Here is a 19,565-nt window from a genome sequence, read left to right as displayed (position 1 = left end):
AATGATTGTGTTTTTGATAGCATTCTTCAACTGTCTTTCAAATTTAAATCTCCAATGAGAATGTTCAAGTTCCTTGTTTGTTTATGTATGTCTTGAAGCTGCTTAGATGGATAAACATGTCTGCGAGCTCTATAAATTTCCAAGTCCTGCAAGCGCTTCACTGACTTTAGCTGCACTGCTGGCATATAGGAATCTGTATAAAATATAACATCTGTAGGATCAGGGTCCAAGCTTATATTTATGCTGTTGGCTTTAGCATATGAAAGTTGGACCTAACACAATTAGGACAGAGATAATTTAGTGGGAGTGAGATCATGGTTGAGAAGAGGTTTGAGTTGCAACTTGAATGAAGTGAGTGTTTGGGTGTTTTTTCACAAGTGTGTATTTAAGTTAACTGTGCTGTTTAACCGAGCAACTGGGAACGCAGTGGTGAGCTACATCCTGTGTTTCGAAGAAATGAGTGCTTATGCAATATGTGAGCCTACTGTGTTGAAAGTGTTTTAGAAGAGACTGAAGGAGAAGATCATGTGCTAGCCTGAACTGTGTAACTACTGCATTAGGTGTAATGTGGCAGAACCACTTGTACAGTTTAGTGACTAATTTAACTCTGGTTTGAAAAATGTTAGCTTTATGAGCAGTCAAGCTTTGCTCCTTTCATGTGATTGGTTTTGTCTTTTTTTTTTTTTAATTAGCTTTTTTTTTAGACCCTAATCTTGCAAATAATTAACTACATTCCTGTCTTTTGATATATGAGAGATGTTAACAGGGGCAATGCTCTCTTTTTCAGTTCCTGGGGGTGTGATTTGATTGCTTACCCTATGCTGCCTCCTGTTCTCATCGGATTTCACTCTGAATTGGTTCAGCTCACTAAAGCCACAGTCAACTAACCTGACAAAGAGAGCAGCTGGTAGTTTTGCATCTGTTTACTGAGCTGAATCATGTCAGAGAGGAGTGAGATGAATACCAGCCCTAGCACATGGGAGTGGTGGGATCTTTTCAGCTGATGAGGATCCCTTCTTTTAATGTCATATGCTGGCTGTTAAATTGATTTGACCTAATTTGTGAAGCTTTGCCCTAAGACTGTCTGTGTGCTTTGCTGGTTGCAAGTCATCCAGTTACTAAGGGAAACTACTCTGCATTTTTTCTGTGGAATTCACTTGCATGTATTAACTTCTTTTTCCAAGCAGGTGCAGATGTCTTCTATGAACAGCATGTAACTTGCATCTCTCTCCGTGATGGGAAATGGGAAGTCTCCAGGAAAATGGGACCGCCGGAACAGTTTGATGTAGTTGTTCTCACAATGCCTGTTCCACAAATTCTTCAGCTGCAAGGTGACATTGTAAACAGTAAGTTCATACCTCAGAATTGCAGGTATCTAGCCTAAAATGGCAATTGAGCATCTTGTATAGCAAAGAAACACTCAACTATCTGAGCTGTCTGTTAATTTCCACCAGAATAGGGTGAATCTGAAAATGATAGGAGGTAGGTAGTTTCGAGGCTGTATGTGTGGTGCATGAGCAGTAATACCTTGATAGCAGAAATATCTAAATAGATGAGTCAATTTTTAATCTGATCTTTAATTTTTTGCTGACTTCTAAAACAGGACTTGTCTTTCTGTGACTCGAAAATAGTTATTGAATGGGACAAGAGCCTCAGCTGGTCCCCGCATGGTGGTTTCCTTGTTGCTATCTCTTTGTTGACACATCATACTGATTTTCAGTGCTGCCCTTGGTATGTCTGCAGTAGGGATGACCCAGAGAGTATGACTTGAATAACAACTGTGCTGTGGGGAGAATCCCTAGGACATTTCAGTGAGCCTCAAATCGTATGAAATGCAGGGGAGGAAAAAGTCCAGATAAGAACTCTTTGTCTCTAGCTTATAAGATGAAAGTCTCTCAGACTCTCCAGCTTGTTTGATGTTTCTGGCTGCCCCCTGGGGGTTGTATTCCCCAAACATGAGTAAATCTCAATTATCCTTTGGTGATTTATTGGGGTGAATGTGTTAACAGTACCATGGAGGCTTGGAAAGAGCAGCTCAGTGCTGTGAAAGTGTAAGATCAGCTCTGGACAAGTTTACTAGCTTAGGTGCATTGTCTCAGGTGTGAAGCTTCCAGGGCCAGCTTCTCTCTGAAGTCAGACTGATGAATCCTGCTCACCCATGCAAGCTCTGTGCACAGCCAGCGTTTGTCCACAGTGGGCTCCCAGCAGCATTGTTTCTGGGAGGGCTGGTTAGCTGAGGTGCTGCCAAGCCTGTGAGCAGATTTGGTGTATTTGCCATGAGACTTGATCCTTGCGGAACAGCCACTGTGAGGATTTACGGAGCAGAGATTTTCATGCAACTCTACAGGGGATGGCTCTGAGGGCTGATGCTGAGCAGAAGCCAGGAAATCCAGCCAGGCCTGTGCTGACCCTGGCAGAGCCACTTGAATTGCGCTGGGCTGTGGATTTATCACCTCAGCTGCAGTGTTGTACCAAAGACATGCTGCATCTGGCTAATAACCTCTCTTTGAATGCAGCATGCTGGCAGCAGTGCAAGGGCATCCGCGTGGCTCGAGTAATTTCTGGTCGGACAGGGCTTGTTGCCTCTCTGCTGCCAGCTCCTGAAGTAGACACTTTAAAATTTTGTGGGTTTTCTGCTCTCTGGTTTGTACAAAAACCACCAGTGCTTGAAGGATGAAGAGCTGACTTTAACACTTGGCTCCTTGTGCTCTGCTGTATCTTGGATTTTAATGTGTGTGTTCATGTGAGTGTGATTTGGAAGCTGTCTGTTAAAAGATATCAGAGCAATAGATGGAGGTGGTCAGAGTGGGCTGGGCTGCTAGGGTCTGTTTGAAGTTGCTTCATAGTAACCAGGACCTGTATGAGGGAAAAGAAGAGGATGAGGGGCAGGTGGAAGGATAGTTGGCAGCAGGATGTTGAACTATAGCACAGTGTCTTAGGGTAGCAAAGGGAAGATTGATGTCTGGTCATGGTAGAGGAGTATTTTCATTACAACCTCTTATTTTAAGCTTTGTGCCTAAAGAGATAAATATCCTGTTAGAACAGGACTTCTCTGCTATTCGTTGTTTTCAAGCTCTCTCATTTCCCCTGTCCCTTTATCATGGAAAGTAATGGTATCCCCACTGAATTTTCTTGGTTAGTGAGTGTGCTCTTTCACTTCATACTCTGAATCATGTGGGCAGGGTAAACGTATAGACATCCTTTTCAGAATTACGTATTTTCCTTTTAATAGCCACACGTGTACTGTTCTGCTATATAAAGATGTGATAAACTAATGTTAAAAACAGTGACTGGTCACTAACTGAAGCATGGCTTTGCAAGCATTAGAAAGTAAGAGAAATATGATGTATAACAACTACAGTGGGTTGGGCTGTTCCCCTGTCTGCAAGGAGAGACATCATCTCAGTTTTTTGTTAGGCTTATGACAACATAACATGGAATATTGCTGGGAGATGTTTGCAGTCATGGCTGACTGTCAAGCTACTTCAGTTCTGTTAGCTCAGCTCACAGCAGATACAAAGCCTTAACAGCCCAAACAGCACAAGCACGTGGGGACAGGCATAATGAGGTGTCTGTTTGATTGCTCAGTGGTGTCATTACTGGGGTAAATGACTGTGGGGGTAGGCCTGGCCCATCCTGTCCTTTCTAATGGTGGTCGATAGTGAGTGTCCTGGGGACAGAAGAAAGGTAGAGGTAGTGTGTAGTGCTGTTTTCTCAGAGTCTTCCCGAGGTTCCTGTAGTCTGTATCCTCAATCAGAGTTGATGTCTTTGCAAATTGTTTTTCTTGGGGTAATTAAATCCTTTCATGTCCAAAAAGTGGGCAGGTCCCCTTCAGAAGATGTACTTAAGGTGAACGGTTCATTTCACTTGCTCTTGGAGTGCCAGAACTGTCAGATGCTTTCCATAACATCCTTTTCTTAATCTTCTGTAGAACTGCAGGATTAACTTTTACCTGAGGGAACCCAGCAAGTTTCGGCTTCTCCTCCCCATTTTTCTTCCCCTCTCAGCTTGTATCCCATGTGAGACTGGCTTCTAGATTTCTAGCCAATTGTTAATTCTTTGTCTCTCTCAACAGGGCTGACTCCTCATACCCTGGAGTTCCTTACCATTGGAGCTGTTGGCTTCTTTACTACTGTTTCCTTAGGTTAAGAAGTGAGAGGAAAATTGGTGAGGAGAATGTAAGGAAGGTGTTTCAGAGCCTGAACAGGGTGTAGATTTCAGATCCTTTTTGACTTACAGAGAGAGTTAGGGTACGTCACTGTATCTCTAAATCTCAACCTTATATTGATTGCATGTAAAAGAGCTGAGTTTTGCAGACAGAGAATGGGGGTTTCCTGGATCCACCTCTTAGGATTTAAGATGTAATTTCATGTTAAGCTTAAGGTAATTAGCTGCGGACAGCTGCTGAAGGGAATAGTCATCCATTCCCTTCCACACTGACACTGTCCTGCTTTTGCCCCCTCTGTCAGCCCTTGTGAGTGGGTACCACACTGGGAGTCAGATCTGCTCCCTGTTTTGACCCAAAACTGACTCTGATGGTGCAAATGAACATGTTAGTTTTCACTTGGCTATGCAAGCTCATCTGACTTGTTGAGTGACTGCCTGGTCACCAGTGTTAGCCTGCACATATGCTGAAGCTGCTTCCTTAGCTGCAAAGCACTTCAGTCATCTGTATGCTCTGGTCTTCCAAATCCAGAGACAAAATTTGGTGATTCTAATGGAGAACATTCCTGGTGTACAAACTAGCAATTCCAGCTGCTCCTGGAAAGGGAGGTTCCTGGTCCTTGTTGCAAACTTCCCCCTTGTTGTGACTCAGGGCGGGAGGAATAATTTTGCTGCTGTGCTCATGCTGCAGCTGAAATGAGGGATGTGCAGAGCTGGAGGAAGGGGTGGGCTTTCTCCTTCTAGCAACAGCAGCCTCTGTGGCCAGCTCAAAGGTCATATGTAACTACTCTGAGACTGCAAGCAAGGGACTTGAAGTGAGGGGGGGCAGGATTTAGGGGTACAGCTACCTTAATTGCTGATCTTGAAGGCCTTTATTACATAGAAGATAGACATTGAACCTAAATGAAAGATGTGGCTTGGCGCCTTGTGGTAATATTAATCTCAGTCACTGTTGTGATTTGTGATGAGCAGCATCAATGGAACGAGCTTTGGCCATTTCCCCACCAGCCCTGTTTTTGACTGTAACTAGCCTTTACTGCATGCCCTCCTTTGCTTTAGTGTATCATCCCTACTTTGACAGCTCCTTAGTCAGAGACAGCTAATTTAAAGATCTTCCGTATCCTCCATAATTTTCCTCCACTTTTCCTATCTGAGGTTGCTCTCTGAGATGCCTTTTCACATCAGTTTTGCTGCACACTGGAGATTGAACTGCAAACTGTGGACCCATGCCGGGTTCTATTTTAGCCACTTAGGTATAATTGGATCTATCAGTTCAAAGCCAAATGAAGTTTTAAAAGGATTTTGATGAGGGATTGTCAGCGTTAGTGTATAGATAAAGGCTGTAAAATAAGTGAAGGTGCAAAGGAACAGCTGTGTGAAGTAGGTGATGCTTTGATCCATTAGCAAATATTGGAATTAGCGTTTGATGTTTGTGTGTAAAAGAACCTGAGTTGGAGAGTTCAAATGACTAGCCAGAAGTGGTAATTCACCCCTTGCAGGGATTCACCATTTTCTTCTTTGAGCCTTGTGATTGACTCTGTCACATCTGTACTTTCCCCTTGCTTGAGAATCTTTAACTGTCTGAATATTGTATTTTTAAGCAGTGGTCCCATAGATGATTGCTGTAAACATGCAGTATGTTTCTTTAATAACAAAACAGTTTGGACACCTATGCCCATGTTTTCAGAGATGTCTCCTGAAATCTAGGCTTCTAGATTTGTAGTTTGGTTCTTCAACAAAAGCATCCCGCACATGGCTGTGGTGCGAGTTCCTTTTTATTGCAGAACTGGTGTGTGTGTCTGCACCGGACTACGTGAATGGCCAGCACCTGGCAATCGAGTTAGCTTAATGTAGGTGCCTTTGGGTCCAGTGGCTGATCTGCTCTTTGATTTGCAAATGTTAACTTGTATCTTTATTTCGATGTCTTTAGGACATCTTTATTTGGACACCTTTAATATCCTGTTGCAGAAAGCAAATGAGATGAGGCTTATCAATTTGAAACAGACCAAAATTTTACCTTCATGAGTTGACTTACTAGTTCTTGGGTTTGTGTTTGGCTATAAGAATGAAGACTGCTGACAGGGGAAATCACAGCCTACTTGAGCGAGGGCTTCTTTGGCCTCTCAAGTCTTTTGAAATAATTTTCATTTATTTATATGATACTCAGAATTAAGGTTTTGAAATAATGACCCTCCCAAATTTTAAGTTCAGTGGCAAAGTTTCCATTTTAATACTTAAAGCTCTGCAGACTAAAGCTTTTGTTAGGCTGATTTATTAGTTTGTGTCTTTTTCCTGTTCTTCAACCTTTTAGATGAGCCAGAACATGATGTCATTGTGAAGCTGTATACATTTAGGAGGAGGCAGAATTAAGTGGCCTTTAGCAACCTAGAATTATCATTTTAAATGGACTGTGTGAGAAATGACTGTTCCAGAATTACTTCTGAGTGTAAAGCCAAAACTTAGATTAATGGAGAAGTTAATGTGTATATACACCTTTATTTATATGTATAAAAAAATATATATGTATATATACACACACATGTGTATGTCTCTATTTCCATATATAAAGTATTTTGTTCTGTTTACTTGTATTCTTTTGTTTGGTTTGTTTGTGTTTGTTGAATTTGCCAGCATTTATCAATTCAAAGGGAGCAGGGAAGGAAGTGGCTTGCCTGTGGCCAATCTTTTTAGATTTATTCATCTTAATTTTCAACCTTTATTCATTCCTTCTGCAGCTGTCATGCCCAAATAGACTTATCAGTTGCATATTTAGCAACAGCAGAGACAGAAGTAGTAATAATGCTGCTGGAAGTCATAAGCTTTGATATAAACTAGTAAAGTTGTTGAATTAGTAGTCTGTGAAACAGGCATTCTTAGGGCTTTTTGATCCTAGTATCTGATGCAATTATTCTTTGCTGATTTGATTTGGTTGATTTCCATCCAGAAATTGTATGTGTCCTGTGTTTACTTGAAGTTACAGTGGAATTACCAACCAGAATTAATCAAAAGAAAAAAAGTCTTTTTGCAGTGTCTTCATTTTCCCCCTGCTTTCCTTTCCTTACATAACACACGGTATGTGAAGAGTTAGTAACTTTCTAAGCTTTTAAGGTAGCTGAGTAGTAGTATTGGTTTGAGGCACAAGGGGAAAAGGGTTGGCTCCTTGCAACATGTTTGTAACAACAATAGGTGGCAGCAATCAAATGATGTTTAGGACATTCAGCTTGAATAACTAAATTAAATTTAGTGCACTTACTTGTATTTGGGCTTTACATATTTTGGTAGTAAATATTGTGGCTATGCAGAAGGTAATAGGAAAATGAATAGATGTTTCTGAATTTTGTAATGTAAATTCTGTGTCAGAAAAGGAATAAATTTGCGTAAAAGCAGGAACTTTGCAAATGAAAGGACTAGATTTTGCAAATGTTCATCATCTAATAGTATTTCAGACATGCTGGACTGTTACATTGGCTACTGATGTTAGAAAAATCCTAGATTTATATACCAGATTCCACATGATCTCTAAGCAACATAGTCCTTTTCTGTGCATTTTTAAATCAGATTGACAAACTCTTTTATCAGTTCTGTTTTTAGTAAGACATTTGGCAACATGGAAATTAAGGATTGCAACAATTTGCATTAGTTTTTATCTGTGTGTTCAGAATGTTTTCATTAGGTTGCTTTACTTGGAATTTAAAATTACAGTTCCGCATGTTTAATCCGCTAATAAAACGCAATGGCTTGGCTTTTGTTTCAAGCCTGACCTATTTTTTTTTTCCATCTGTGTGAATGTCCCACATGTTTTAAATAATACAAGCTCATGAGAAGATACAAGTAAAATATGACTGTATTTACGTAGGGAGGCTTTATAATGTGAATTAGGAAAGCACAACTCTGATAATTTTTCATGAGTCCCAAGTTCTTGCTGAGTGAATGTGTTTAGTTTTGGATAGCATGATGATAAATTCTGAATTTTGTAGTTGCAGTTCCAAGCAATCTTAGCAGGGCTTATCCAGGCTTTGAGTTTGCTCTCATTACCTAACATATCTAAAATGTCTTGTGTAAACATGTACACTGATTTGTTAGTTACTTATCAGACCTTAGAAGCTGAGGTCACACCGTGCAAATATTTGTGCTTTCTGGAAGTACAAGTAGTTACTAGTTTTGCATGAGACTAGCTGTTGATATTAATGTACTTTAAAAACCTGTCACTCCTTTGTCATGGAAGCATCCTAGTACTCAGTGAGGTTGTGATAGCAGAAGAACATGTGTTAGTAAAGTTGGGCCATACATTCTGATAGAAGTGCTAGAGGCCATTGTCTGGATTATCAGTGCCGCAGCAGAAACGCGGGGTGTCTTACTCTGTAGTGAAATGCTCTGTCCTTGCCCGTGGGAGAGCTGTTTGCATGATGCAGCAGGGCAAAATACAGCTCCCCTTAGCTGTAACCTAACAGTTAAGATGAGCTGTTCTCTCTTTCACTTCTGACTGTGAATTTCACCTGTGATTCAGTGAATGGCATCCTGTCCCTACCTCTTACTGCTAGTGTCAGCTCCACCTCTTACCTTCCACTGCAGCGTTTTGTACCCTCCTATGGGGTTGTTTTCGCTTGGTCAAGGAGTTGGATTAGCTTGTGGAATGGTCTGACAAGCATGAGAAAGTAGGCAGAAAGGAGACTACGCATCTGGGAGCAGAGGAGGGTCTAAGGAGGAGCAGCACACACACTTGTCTGTTCAGCTACCGCTGAAACCACTACGTCAGCCTTTAAAGCAGGCAAAGCTCTTCCGTGTTCTCTGCCTTCTGCAGCTCAGGTACAGCCTCCCTTCTTAGGGATTACTTTTTTAAAAAAGGCTACTGGGACTGGAATTGCACATCAAGAAAAAAAAATAAATCAAAGTAGGCCATGTGTATTCTTAAGGGTGTGTTTGACTTAGGTGTTTCTTTAATGGACTTGTTCTGCAGTTATTAGTTGAACACATTGAAAGCCTGTTAAAAGTCAAATAGGCTACCACACTGGTTCCAGTGACCCTGTTCATCTGAGAAGTGTGAGGATTAAAGCCGATGTGTGTGAGCATGAGAGGTTTGAAAAGGAGAATGAAATAGAATATATATTAGATAAAGGGCTGCTTTGCATTTTATTGTTGTCAGGCAACACTGCCTGCCTTTGGTAGAAAGCTGAAACTTTGATTTGATGGATCTCAGAGTAAAACAGAAGAAAAAAAGCAAGATACAGTGCTGGAAGAGGAAAGTATGTTGCCTTTTGTCTTCAGACTTGGAGGGAGTGGGGCAGCTGCTTCCCACTCCAGGGGAACTCGCATTAGATCCTTTGGCCAGACCAGGATGACAGCTCTTAAACAGAAACCCTCCAGAGGGGGTCTCACTCTCTCACAGCATCTCTTTTTAGTGCCTGGTAACGTTGCAGAAACATTTCTTCCAGCAGTCTCTATTACTTGTTCTACCCTACCTCCAGCAAGTCAGCACAACTGTCTGTGGGACCACAATAACGCAGTGTCGTCCCCCCCCTTGCCCCCCCAAAAGGCAGGGGAGTTATTTTTAGCAGGATCAGTGGTGTGATATTCAGTTCACCATGTGGCCCGCAGACTTGCTGGCACATTATGCACTTTCAGCAAGGGTAGGAGAGCAGCACAGGGCCTGTGCAGGTGATTGAACCGTATGAGCAAAGAAATGCTCATGAATCTGTGGTTTGAATTCTAAGCTTAGGTTTCCTGTGTAGTCCCAGGAGAGATTCAGAGCACCTGCACATTAAACTGGCAGCAGATTGTGCTGATTTAGCTAAACTGGTTTTAAAAAAAGTTACTTCTGACATGTAAGGCAGTGGTGGTTTTGTGTGTTGACACATTTAATTCAGCCTGATCTAGCTATCTGTAATTACTGTAGCCTGGACATGCTTCTCTTCCTGTCCCTACTGCCTATGCTGGTTGGCAGAGTGCTTCAATACCAGGGGGCTTGATCACAGAACTTTATTTAATGCTTGTTTAGCCTCTTTATGTCATGCCAGTAGTGCATCTCAAAATAGAGAATGGGACCGCAGGAATATCAGGTCAGCTAAACATAAGCTCATGTGTATATGCACGTTAGGTTTTTTTCTAAATAATAAAGGTGATGGTATTTGAATACAGGACATACTTGGAACAGAACAAATAAATGCTCTAAAATTTGTTTATCTCAACAATAAACACAGATACCTCTCAGTTTTTCCCAACAGCAGACCGTCTTTGGTACTGTCCAGGGATTGTGTTTAGATAGAGAAATCTTTCCAAAGCTGCTCTTTGCTATGAGCCTAAAGGGGGCGGAGAGGGGGGGGAGTTCCCTGCCAAAAAATGTGACCGAACTGAGCAATTCTGAAACTTCTTTATTTGTGTCTCGTGGGACATGTGTTTAACGAGCTGATGGTTTCTGTGTTGTAAGAAGCTTGGATGTGCTACTAAGAACTTATTCTTCAGTAAGTCTAGTTAAGGCATTTATATCAGACTTGAATTTTTAGATCCTGAATCTAAAATGACTTTGATGGTTGATTCTGGGAAACAATAATAATGTACATCTCACTTCTTCCTTTGAGTAAAATTTTTTTTTTTTTAAGCTTTGCTCTTTTTTTTTTTTTTGGGGGGCGGGTGGGGGAAACGCATTTATAAAGCTTTCCCTCCTTTCCTGTTGCCACACCTGCTCAGCATACTTGGGAGAGAAATGTGTGAAGGTGACTACAGGCTGACTTTGACTTTATAGCCTTCGTTTTGATGTGAAATCTACAACTCAAACTATGGCTTTTATGGAGCTGAAATCCTTTGAAAAGTCTGGTGCAGGTTTGCAAGCAGTCTTAACATTTAATTGCTTGCTTTGGGATTTTTTTTTTTTCTTTAATTAGTGCTGCAATCAAATAGGCAGGCAGAAGTCTTCACTGGAGCACATTTTTTTAATGCTGTGTGCATTTTAGTATGTTCTCATAGCTTAGGCAGTGCCTCTAGACTGGATGGGTTTTCATGGATTTCTAGGGTTTTTTTAATAGTCGCTGGCCACTCACACCACTGTAATTGAGACCATTCTTTATAAAGATTATCTTTACCTCCCATGGATACATCTGCAAACTTTTAAGTTATTTTTGCAGTCCACATCTGGATTAGAGCAGGAAAAAGATATTAATTTTAAACTTAATAAGATTTTGGCTCCATTGAGTCAAACATAAAATTTGCATTGAGGTTGCAGTCAGCTTTTCACACTTGACATCGTAACTTCTGAGAATGTATGGTATGCTCTTGTATTAAAAAGCCCTCAGGAATAACTTACCCTCAGACGCTTTTTGTGGAAACTAAGTTCTGTTCCTTTTCCTGTGCCATCAGGTGAGATTGATGTAGATGGTAGAGATTTTTATTTTGCAGAAGCGTTGCAATGCACATTGTCAGCCTTAGAGGTATCAAATGGGTCAGCTCACTGATGTGGCTGAAAACTAACACTGGGAGAAAAATCCCACAACTAAAGAGGTTTGTGTTTGTGTCAGCAGGTTGGTCTGGTTTAGTCTGTGGCTGTGTGGGCTCTAGAGCTGAGCAAACCTGAGAGATGTGAACCCCCTCTCTATGTAGAAATTTGCAGTTGGGTCAGTTGGAGCTGACTGTGAAACTTAGGATACAGGTAAGTTTCCTCTGTCTCCTCTCTTTCTGCCTGTTCTCTGTTCCTTACCAGATTAAAACCTGCCTCAGTTCTTTAATCCTCTTCCCTGCATGGCCAGCAGACAGCTGTGTCAACCCAACTGAAATTAGGTTGTGGGGGTGTAGCAATAGAAAGGACCAGGTAGGACTGGCAGTGGCTTATGTGTCAGAGAAGGTGAGAACAGTGGCCTTTTTCTTCTGTAATTTCCATCTAGAATATTATCATATCCTGTTAACATTTTAGTTGTGTGGTGTTTTGGATTTACCTGCATTGCCTTAGAAGCCTGCATTTACAGTTGGTTGCCTTGCTCTTCCTTAGGATTTGAATTCACTGCTAAATCCACCTTCCTAGAGTTACTCAAAGCACTGTGTGGGTCTCCTGTGACTCTATTCTTTAAAAAAAAAAAAAAAAAAAAAAAGCTGTGATAAGCTTTGTCCTGTGACTAGTGTAGTTCTCACCTCATTTCAAGACAGAATCTGGCTTTGTAACCCAGTATTTCAGAAGTTACTGCTAATAGTGCTTTCTTCAGGTTTACTGTTATTTCCAGTATTTTGTAATATGAGTTGTCTTTAAGAGTTGGTTAATGTTGGTGGTACCTTTGACAGAATGAGCTGTTCCAAGACTTGTAATCGTAAGACCCACTCTGCTGTTCTGACCCACACAAGTTTCCCGAGAGCGAGCAGATGACCGTGGGTGCTCACCTGACTTGTGCCTAGATCAGATGACCAGGAGTGGAGGTTGAAGTCTGTGCAAATGAGTGTGCTGTGTCAAATAGCGTGCCTGGAGGTCAGGTCCTGCGTTTGTCATGTACCATAATAGTTTGTTTGAAAACCATAAATATTGTCTGAGCTTTATAATAAAAGTCACATGTGAGACTTCCCAAAGATCTTTGGGTCTTGAGTTCATTTATCTGAATTTGTTTTCTTCGGCAGCTGTTTTAGTATCTGCCAGCAGTTCTTCATCTAGTGATGTTTTGAGGGGTTGAGAATGTTTTCACATGTGGTTTGCAGAACAACTTTAAATACTGCTTCACTTTTTTTTTTTAAATTTTTTTTAAATTCCTATCCTTTGTAATGGCTGGACTACCTAGTAAAAGTATAGCAGTTGAATGTAGTAAACTTCAAACATCTCCTCTTTGCCCCAAAGTTGCTTTGGGCTTTGCTCTTGCTCCTTATTTTATTCACCAAGTACTGAAATTTTATCTTTGAAACGATGTTTTCTCACTCCAGATGAGAAGTCCTCAAGTACGTAAAACTTGATGGACAGAAGATTTAAAACACTAGTTAGTAGCTTATTAGCAGTTGTCAGGTGGGTGATTGTTAGTGTTTGGATCTCACTGGTCAGGATTTGCTGTTAGGGTGATCAGGGTGGGCTTGAATGTTGGTTATGTTTCAGGAAGTGCTATGTGCATCATTGTTTTCCCATTCCAGCACTGTCCAACAGGGTAAGCAGGCAGTCTCACAGTCCCAAAGTGTATTTAATTTAGGAAATGGAATAGGCTAGGTCAAAAATGAAGGTGTGATTGGTTGACTTTATTGTCTTAGTTGATGAAGCACCCTATGTTAGAGCCATGGATTCAGTTGCTACAAATTAGTAAAAATGTAAAGAACGTCTTGCCTTATTTAAAGGGATTAAAGCTATCCTTTCACTTCATTTATTCAAAAGAACAAAGGACATGCAAATAAGGCTTTCCAGAGGCAGTCCTGTTGCACCAGTAGCCTCCAAGTCTGTTCCCAAAAGTAACGCTTTAAAAATACAACTGGACTGAAATGTGGCTGATTGGTGCTCCTCTGTAAGGACAGGCATGAGAAGATAAGTGTATACCTCTACATAAAGAAGGATTTATTGATCTCTTCTCATTGGATTTAGACTTTAGGGACAACAGGGTAGCTGCCTACAGAAATTTAGGAAAGTAAATTTTATTAAAAGAACTATGTGCAGACAGCAAGTGGTTTAAGTGTCTTGCAGACTGTTAAGTGACTGCAGAACAGGAAAGTGGTGTACAACTTTTGTAAAGCATAAAAGAAATAGATTTGCTGGCTTATCTCACCAGCACACGTTGGAACACTGATCAAAACCTCTTTCATCTATTCTGAATTAAGGCATGCTTGTTGCAAAAGTAAGCTTGAAACCAACATTTGCATTTTATAATGTATATTATGCTCAAAGACAACTTAGAAGCAGGCAAAAGAAATGAACTTTGAAATGATCACTTGTTTCCAAATAGCTGAACCACTTTTAGAATTTATGCCCAACTTGATTGAAAAGTTGGTCATTTCCATAAGATTGAAGCTCTTGATTAGACAATTCTATTTTCTACTCTGAAGAAAATGCCCTGTAATTCCTACTGGAACAAGGAAAGTTGCCTCAAATTTGGGTTTTGAATATTTTTAGTTTATCTGCAAAGGATCATTGGAAGAATTAAATACTGACTGAAGTGAAATTCCTAGGGCCTCAGTGTCCTTTCCCATACTTGGATTTCAGCTCATGTAATATACCAAGTAAATCCCCGCTTAAACTTTAGAAATACAAATTTCTGGTAACTCTTAATATTTTGTATGTCAGTATTCCTTTGCATTTACAGAAGGTTATCATCTCTTCGTGATATGGTGTGGAATCTTAAACTTTTAAAAGTTTATCTCATGATTGAGAGAGTGTGAGAATTTGTCTCCTGGGTATAAAAATTGACATGTCTTCATCTCTATATTGTTAGCAGTTTATAGGGTGCTAGCACTTCCCAACCATTTTCATAAGGCATCACATAAGAGATACCTTTAGATGTCAGTGTAAGTCTGTTTGCATCATGCTTGTGCTGCACGACCCTGGCAAGATTAACATCTGTAAGGTTGCAAGAAGGTAGACTGTGATGCTGTCAAAATGCTTCCAGGAGGGTGTTCTAGTCTTAATTTGTGTACTGCTTAAAATGCTGTGAAAGGTCATAATTTTGGCAAGTAAAAGAGGTAGCACTTTTTAAATGTCAACTCAAGGTTTTTGCCCCTTTGTTCTTTAGAAGTATGTGTGGTTTTTCTAGCTCTCTCCTGATGATAACAGTCACAATGCCATGTTTTCTGCTTCGGATACTGTGGAAGAAGTAGAAACACCATCAGATATTTGGAAAATAAATGTAATGCATCAGTTCTTTTTTTTTTTTTCTTTTTTTTTTTTTTTTAAACCCTTAGGAGGTGGTAAAATTATGTGGTACTCCCATGAGGAAGAAGTCTGACAGTTCCTTGTGAACAGCTTCACTTCGAGGTTAGTTAGGGAAAATGGTCAGCTTTCACGTCTTGTAGGTGCTCAAAAACGTTGTGGTAGCCTGGGGTTTTGGAACCAATTTAAGTGAGACTTTTTCAGATGGCTTGCTGGCCTGAATTGGGGTTTATATAGATACTAGTTTTAAGGGTTTGGGCTTTGTATTTTTTTAAGCCCTCATAAATCTTCTTGCAGTGAAACTGTGCTGCTGATTGTGTGTTTATAGGCAATGAGATACATACTTACTTGGTTTCTTTTAAACTAGTGTTTGTTCTTTTCGGTCATGTTACCTTTAGCCATAAATGTTATCTTCTTACTTTTTTTTTGTGTCACTCTGGCAGTACTTGTATTTTGCTGTGAAGTCAAATGTCAAGATACTAGGTATTCCAACAGTTTGTGGGGTTTAAGGTTCAATTTTCAGTGAGTACCTGCATTTTCTTTTTTAATGGAATTTGCAGGACAGATAAGTCTGGGCAGCATTTTATGAGATAAGTATTTCTGCCTTTTTTTTTTTTAATTGTCATATTTAGCTATTGGAGTTGATAGTCACCTTCGATAGTTGAAAAAGGCATAAACAATTTCCCAAGAAACGGTTTGTTGTGGCAGGAGGGGATAGTTTGGCTTTTGAATGCAGCATTTGGTATGATGTACTAATGGCAAGGAGTCTTTTTTTTTTTTTTTTTCTATTCCATCTGGTATTTTTTTTTTTCATCCTCTGGTAGGTTGCAGCTGATCTGTCAATAACGTTCAAGGAACCAATTTTTTTTTTCCACTGTGTTACATTTTGAGCATTAATATTTTATAGCAGTGGCTTACCTTCTTACAAGTAAAAAAAGAGACTGGGGAACCAGGTTTTTAAGTTGTATACTTGACTGTATGTCTAAAATTGTGTGCATAATATGCATGCTCTAATTTATGAAAGTTGGATGAATTATGGTAGAGAGAAGCCATTTGCAATCAGGTACAGTTTTCTTAATTTATCTGTGCTTTCAGAACACGTGCTGTGCATACTTGGTTGCATGTCTAAATCCTTTGGAAAGTCTGAGATGAGAGACAGGATGCAAAATGAAAGAATGTATGATAAAACAAAAGAAATAAAACAGATAAGACATCCAGAACATGTGATACAGTTGAAGCCACATGAAACAACGTACTGATTGTGGGTGAAGTGTTACAAATATATGTAGCTTTTTTTTTGTGTGTTTTTTTTTTTTTTTTTTGTTTGTTTTAGCCATTTCATGCTCTTCTGTGTTAGTGATTATATTTTAGGTATATCTGAATACCAGGCAAGGAAGTTGCTTAAAAAACAAGCAAAAAACTCTATTATTAATGGAACAGTAGTCTAACAACAAGTGTTGTCAGAACATGGACCTGCAAACTCCATAGTGTGAATGTGGTTTATATGCCAGTGCCGTTTTCAGCTTTGAGGAGAGCTTAACTTCTCTTTATCAGTATCTCAACCTGTGCAAATGGAGGTTAATGCTTACCACACAGATAAACACTGAGGATAAGAAGGTTTGATTAGGACTCGATTTTGAGACAAGAAAGCCTGTCTGGTGCTTTTCCGCTGTCTAGCTCTGCAAACAGGCTCAGATGGTAAAGAACATGGAGATGTAGCATAACATTTAGGAAAGTATACAGCATTTGCTAAATAATTTGTATTAATCTACAGAAGCACTTTCCCCTATATAATGCTGTGACTGTTGTCAGATTCTCTGAGGTATTTTTTGCTATCCTTCTCACGCATTTGAATAAGCTAACTTTTTAGGCTTGCTGATTTGCTTTCCCAATATTAATTTTTCCATCGTTACAGAACTGCAGCATTTAGAAAGTGTTGCTTTTGTTGTTGCCCCTTTTATTAAGGTCAACCTTAATAGCAAGAGAGATACAAAAAGATAGGAGAAAAATACCATGATGGTAACACATAGTCAGCTTTATATGTCTGCACATTACCTAATACTAGCCAAGGAAAGAAAACTGCTCATGGTAAAGATCACTGCATAAGTCAGAACTGGAAATAAAATAGATTCATATTACACTGAGAGGAGTTATGGCACTTCCCCTTTGGTATGTTTTAGATCACTAAAAAAAGTCATGAAACGAGAGAAATGAGGTATCTTTGTTCACCATGTTCTGTGTTAGTCTTCCTTTGTCACCAAAGCACATTATTTTAAAAGAAAATAAGGAAGGAAAAAGAAGAACATGGTTTCAGTAAAAGAAACTATTACCATGGCATGTCAGAGGCATATTTTACAAAATGTTACAGTGAGTTGACAAAATGGCTTGTTTGGTTTAGTAGCTTTTCTGAGGAGTGCTACACAGTGTATCATTAAAGTTTTTACTCGGTAGGTCAAACTACAGAACTTTCTAACCAACTCTAGATTAAATCTGTTATTAATTCAGTTATTTTTATTAGCACAGTGGATTGATGCTTTTTTCTCCCCATCGTCATGAGGTATGTGCTCTGAAAATCGTTGAAGTATTAGACAAACACTAAAACATCAGACATCTATCGCAGGTACCAGTTAACATCAATTCACAACTGTTTAAAGTGAGAAGAGAGGAAATGGAATCATATCATTCTTGTTAAAATGAAGTGTCTTTTGCATTCACCCTGCAGAACAACTAGAGAAATTATTCTGCTATTTATCAGCTTCTCTGCAAACCTTAATGTACATGTGTATGCAGGCTCTCACTCCTGCATTGAGGTCTACCCCAGCACTTCCTTCAGCATGCAGCAAAAGCGGAGAGATGAAAATTTCTTCTAAGAGCATATGGTTTTATTTATAATGTGTTTCACAACTGTGACATTCATAGACAGGGCTTACTTGTGTACTACACTCCCACTCATTCACTCTGCAAGCAAGCAAAAACTTCTGATATGTGCACTCACGTTTTTAAGAAAGATAAAAAAAGTGCATGGAAGTAGGTGGAGCTTTATTTTATCAAACTGAGGATAAACATTACTTCACTAAGATAAAGAAAATTAACTTTTATACAGTAGAACAAACATACTTCTTAACTGAAAGTATGCTTCTTTGCATGATAGCAGGTAATTTCTGCATGTAGAATAATGCTGTCTTTCCATCAGAAAATTCACTGATGATTTGACGGTACAGGAATGCTTGGAGAAGAAGGGACAGTGACAGAAACTAGTCCAAACACAGATATTGTGGTGTGTGCATGAACAGAAAAATCTGTCCTTAAATGAACATATTGCTTGCTTGTTTTTTCAACTACATGATGTTTAACTTAAAAATGCTAATAAACTACAGCCTCTTGGTCTGATCACATCCAAGTGATTAACAGCATCTCCTTGGTACTGTTAAAACAAGTTGGTTTGTTTTTTTTTTTTAATTAATGATTTAAACACTATTTGTTCATGTTCCCCTTTCAGCCTTCTTTAACATTTATGTCTGTGACAGATATGATATAAAAAGGGAAGTACGAACATTTCAAATATAGATGTTAGTCTTAAACCTGCTGGCATTTTCTTATGGTGACTGTTAAACAGTGTTGGATCATAGTGGTAGCACAGACTTTGTCACATACCCCTGTGCTTCTCAGAGTGTTCTTTCTATTTTAATTTATGAATACAGGTATTTGCAGATTCATTAAATGCAAATAAAAAATTGAATGCTATCAGGTATTACCATCTTGCTAATCTTTTTTTCTACAAATTTCTATTTTTCCATTGACTGCTTCTCCATGCTTACAGGAAAACTAGAGTCTTGTCCTGGTCTCATCAGCTCATGTGGAACAGGGTCATGATTTACTGTCTCTATAAAGCTGAGGACTTTCTGTGGTACGTCACCATGAAAACAAATGGAACTACGGTCACATTCCAGACAGCAGATTTTTGCCACTTCCTATGCAATATGGACTCTATTTCTAAATGAAGACAAAAGCCTTTGTTCTGCTGAGTCACACTCCAGAACAATAGACATCTACAGAAAAGTTGGTACACTTTGTTTCTAGTTCCAGTTTTGACTTTGAAGTTTTCCCCTGTTCTTGCTTCTCTCTTTTTTGTCTTTTTTTTAATGCTAGAGTTGCAATATGATTTAGCATGCATGTTCCTGCACGTATTTTCTCTGAGCTCTGTTATTATAGTTCTCCCTTTCAGTTGCAGCAATCCTATTGACTGTCACGAGTCTGCAGGTTTTGTCTACTTCACATAAAGCTGCTTTATGAAAGAGGGAAGTGGAAGACAATGATCAGCTTTCATGAGTCCAGAGCATATCATCTCCCAAGGTGATGAGTAATAACAAATTGTTATTTCTGAGGTGCCTAATTTACTGTTTGATTGCTTTGAAATGCAGCTGACAACTCGTTGAAACATATTTGAGGGATGCAGGTTCACAGCCAGTAGGGCGTTATGGTAATAACAGGATATGATCCATGAAAAGGCTGTATAACATAGATGTTATAATATGCCTGGAGCCATCATGAGCAAATACCATTTGAATATTTTGTAATACTGCTAAAAATTAATTGT

The 19,565-nt window shown here is 39.4% G+C and overlaps 1 protein-coding gene across 2 annotated transcripts in view; it reads left to right on the top strand.

The window, feature by feature from the left end:
- RNLS (renalase, FAD dependent amine oxidase) overlaps nucleotides 1-19,565 on the top strand; it is an 80,190-nt gene that overhangs the window by 1,555 nt on the left and 59,070 nt on the right. The window contains exon 4 of one of the 2 annotated variants that reach the window (XM_075025468.1): nucleotides 1,185-1,346. In XM_075025468.1, the coding sequence (XP_074881569.1) occupies nucleotides 1,185-1,346 (162 nt within the window). The remainder of the gene's footprint in view (nucleotides 1-1,184; nucleotides 1,347-19,565) is intronic. The other variant, XM_075025469.1, reaches the window with a different exon arrangement.

The sequence above is a fragment of the Buteo buteo genome, chromosome 4 (assembly GCF_964188355.1).
Source record: "Buteo buteo chromosome 4, bButBut1.hap1.1, whole genome shotgun sequence".
Classification (NCBI taxonomy): domain Eukaryota; kingdom Metazoa; phylum Chordata; class Aves; order Accipitriformes; family Accipitridae; genus Buteo; species Buteo buteo.
This window is presented reverse-complemented; position numbering and strand designations above follow the sequence as displayed.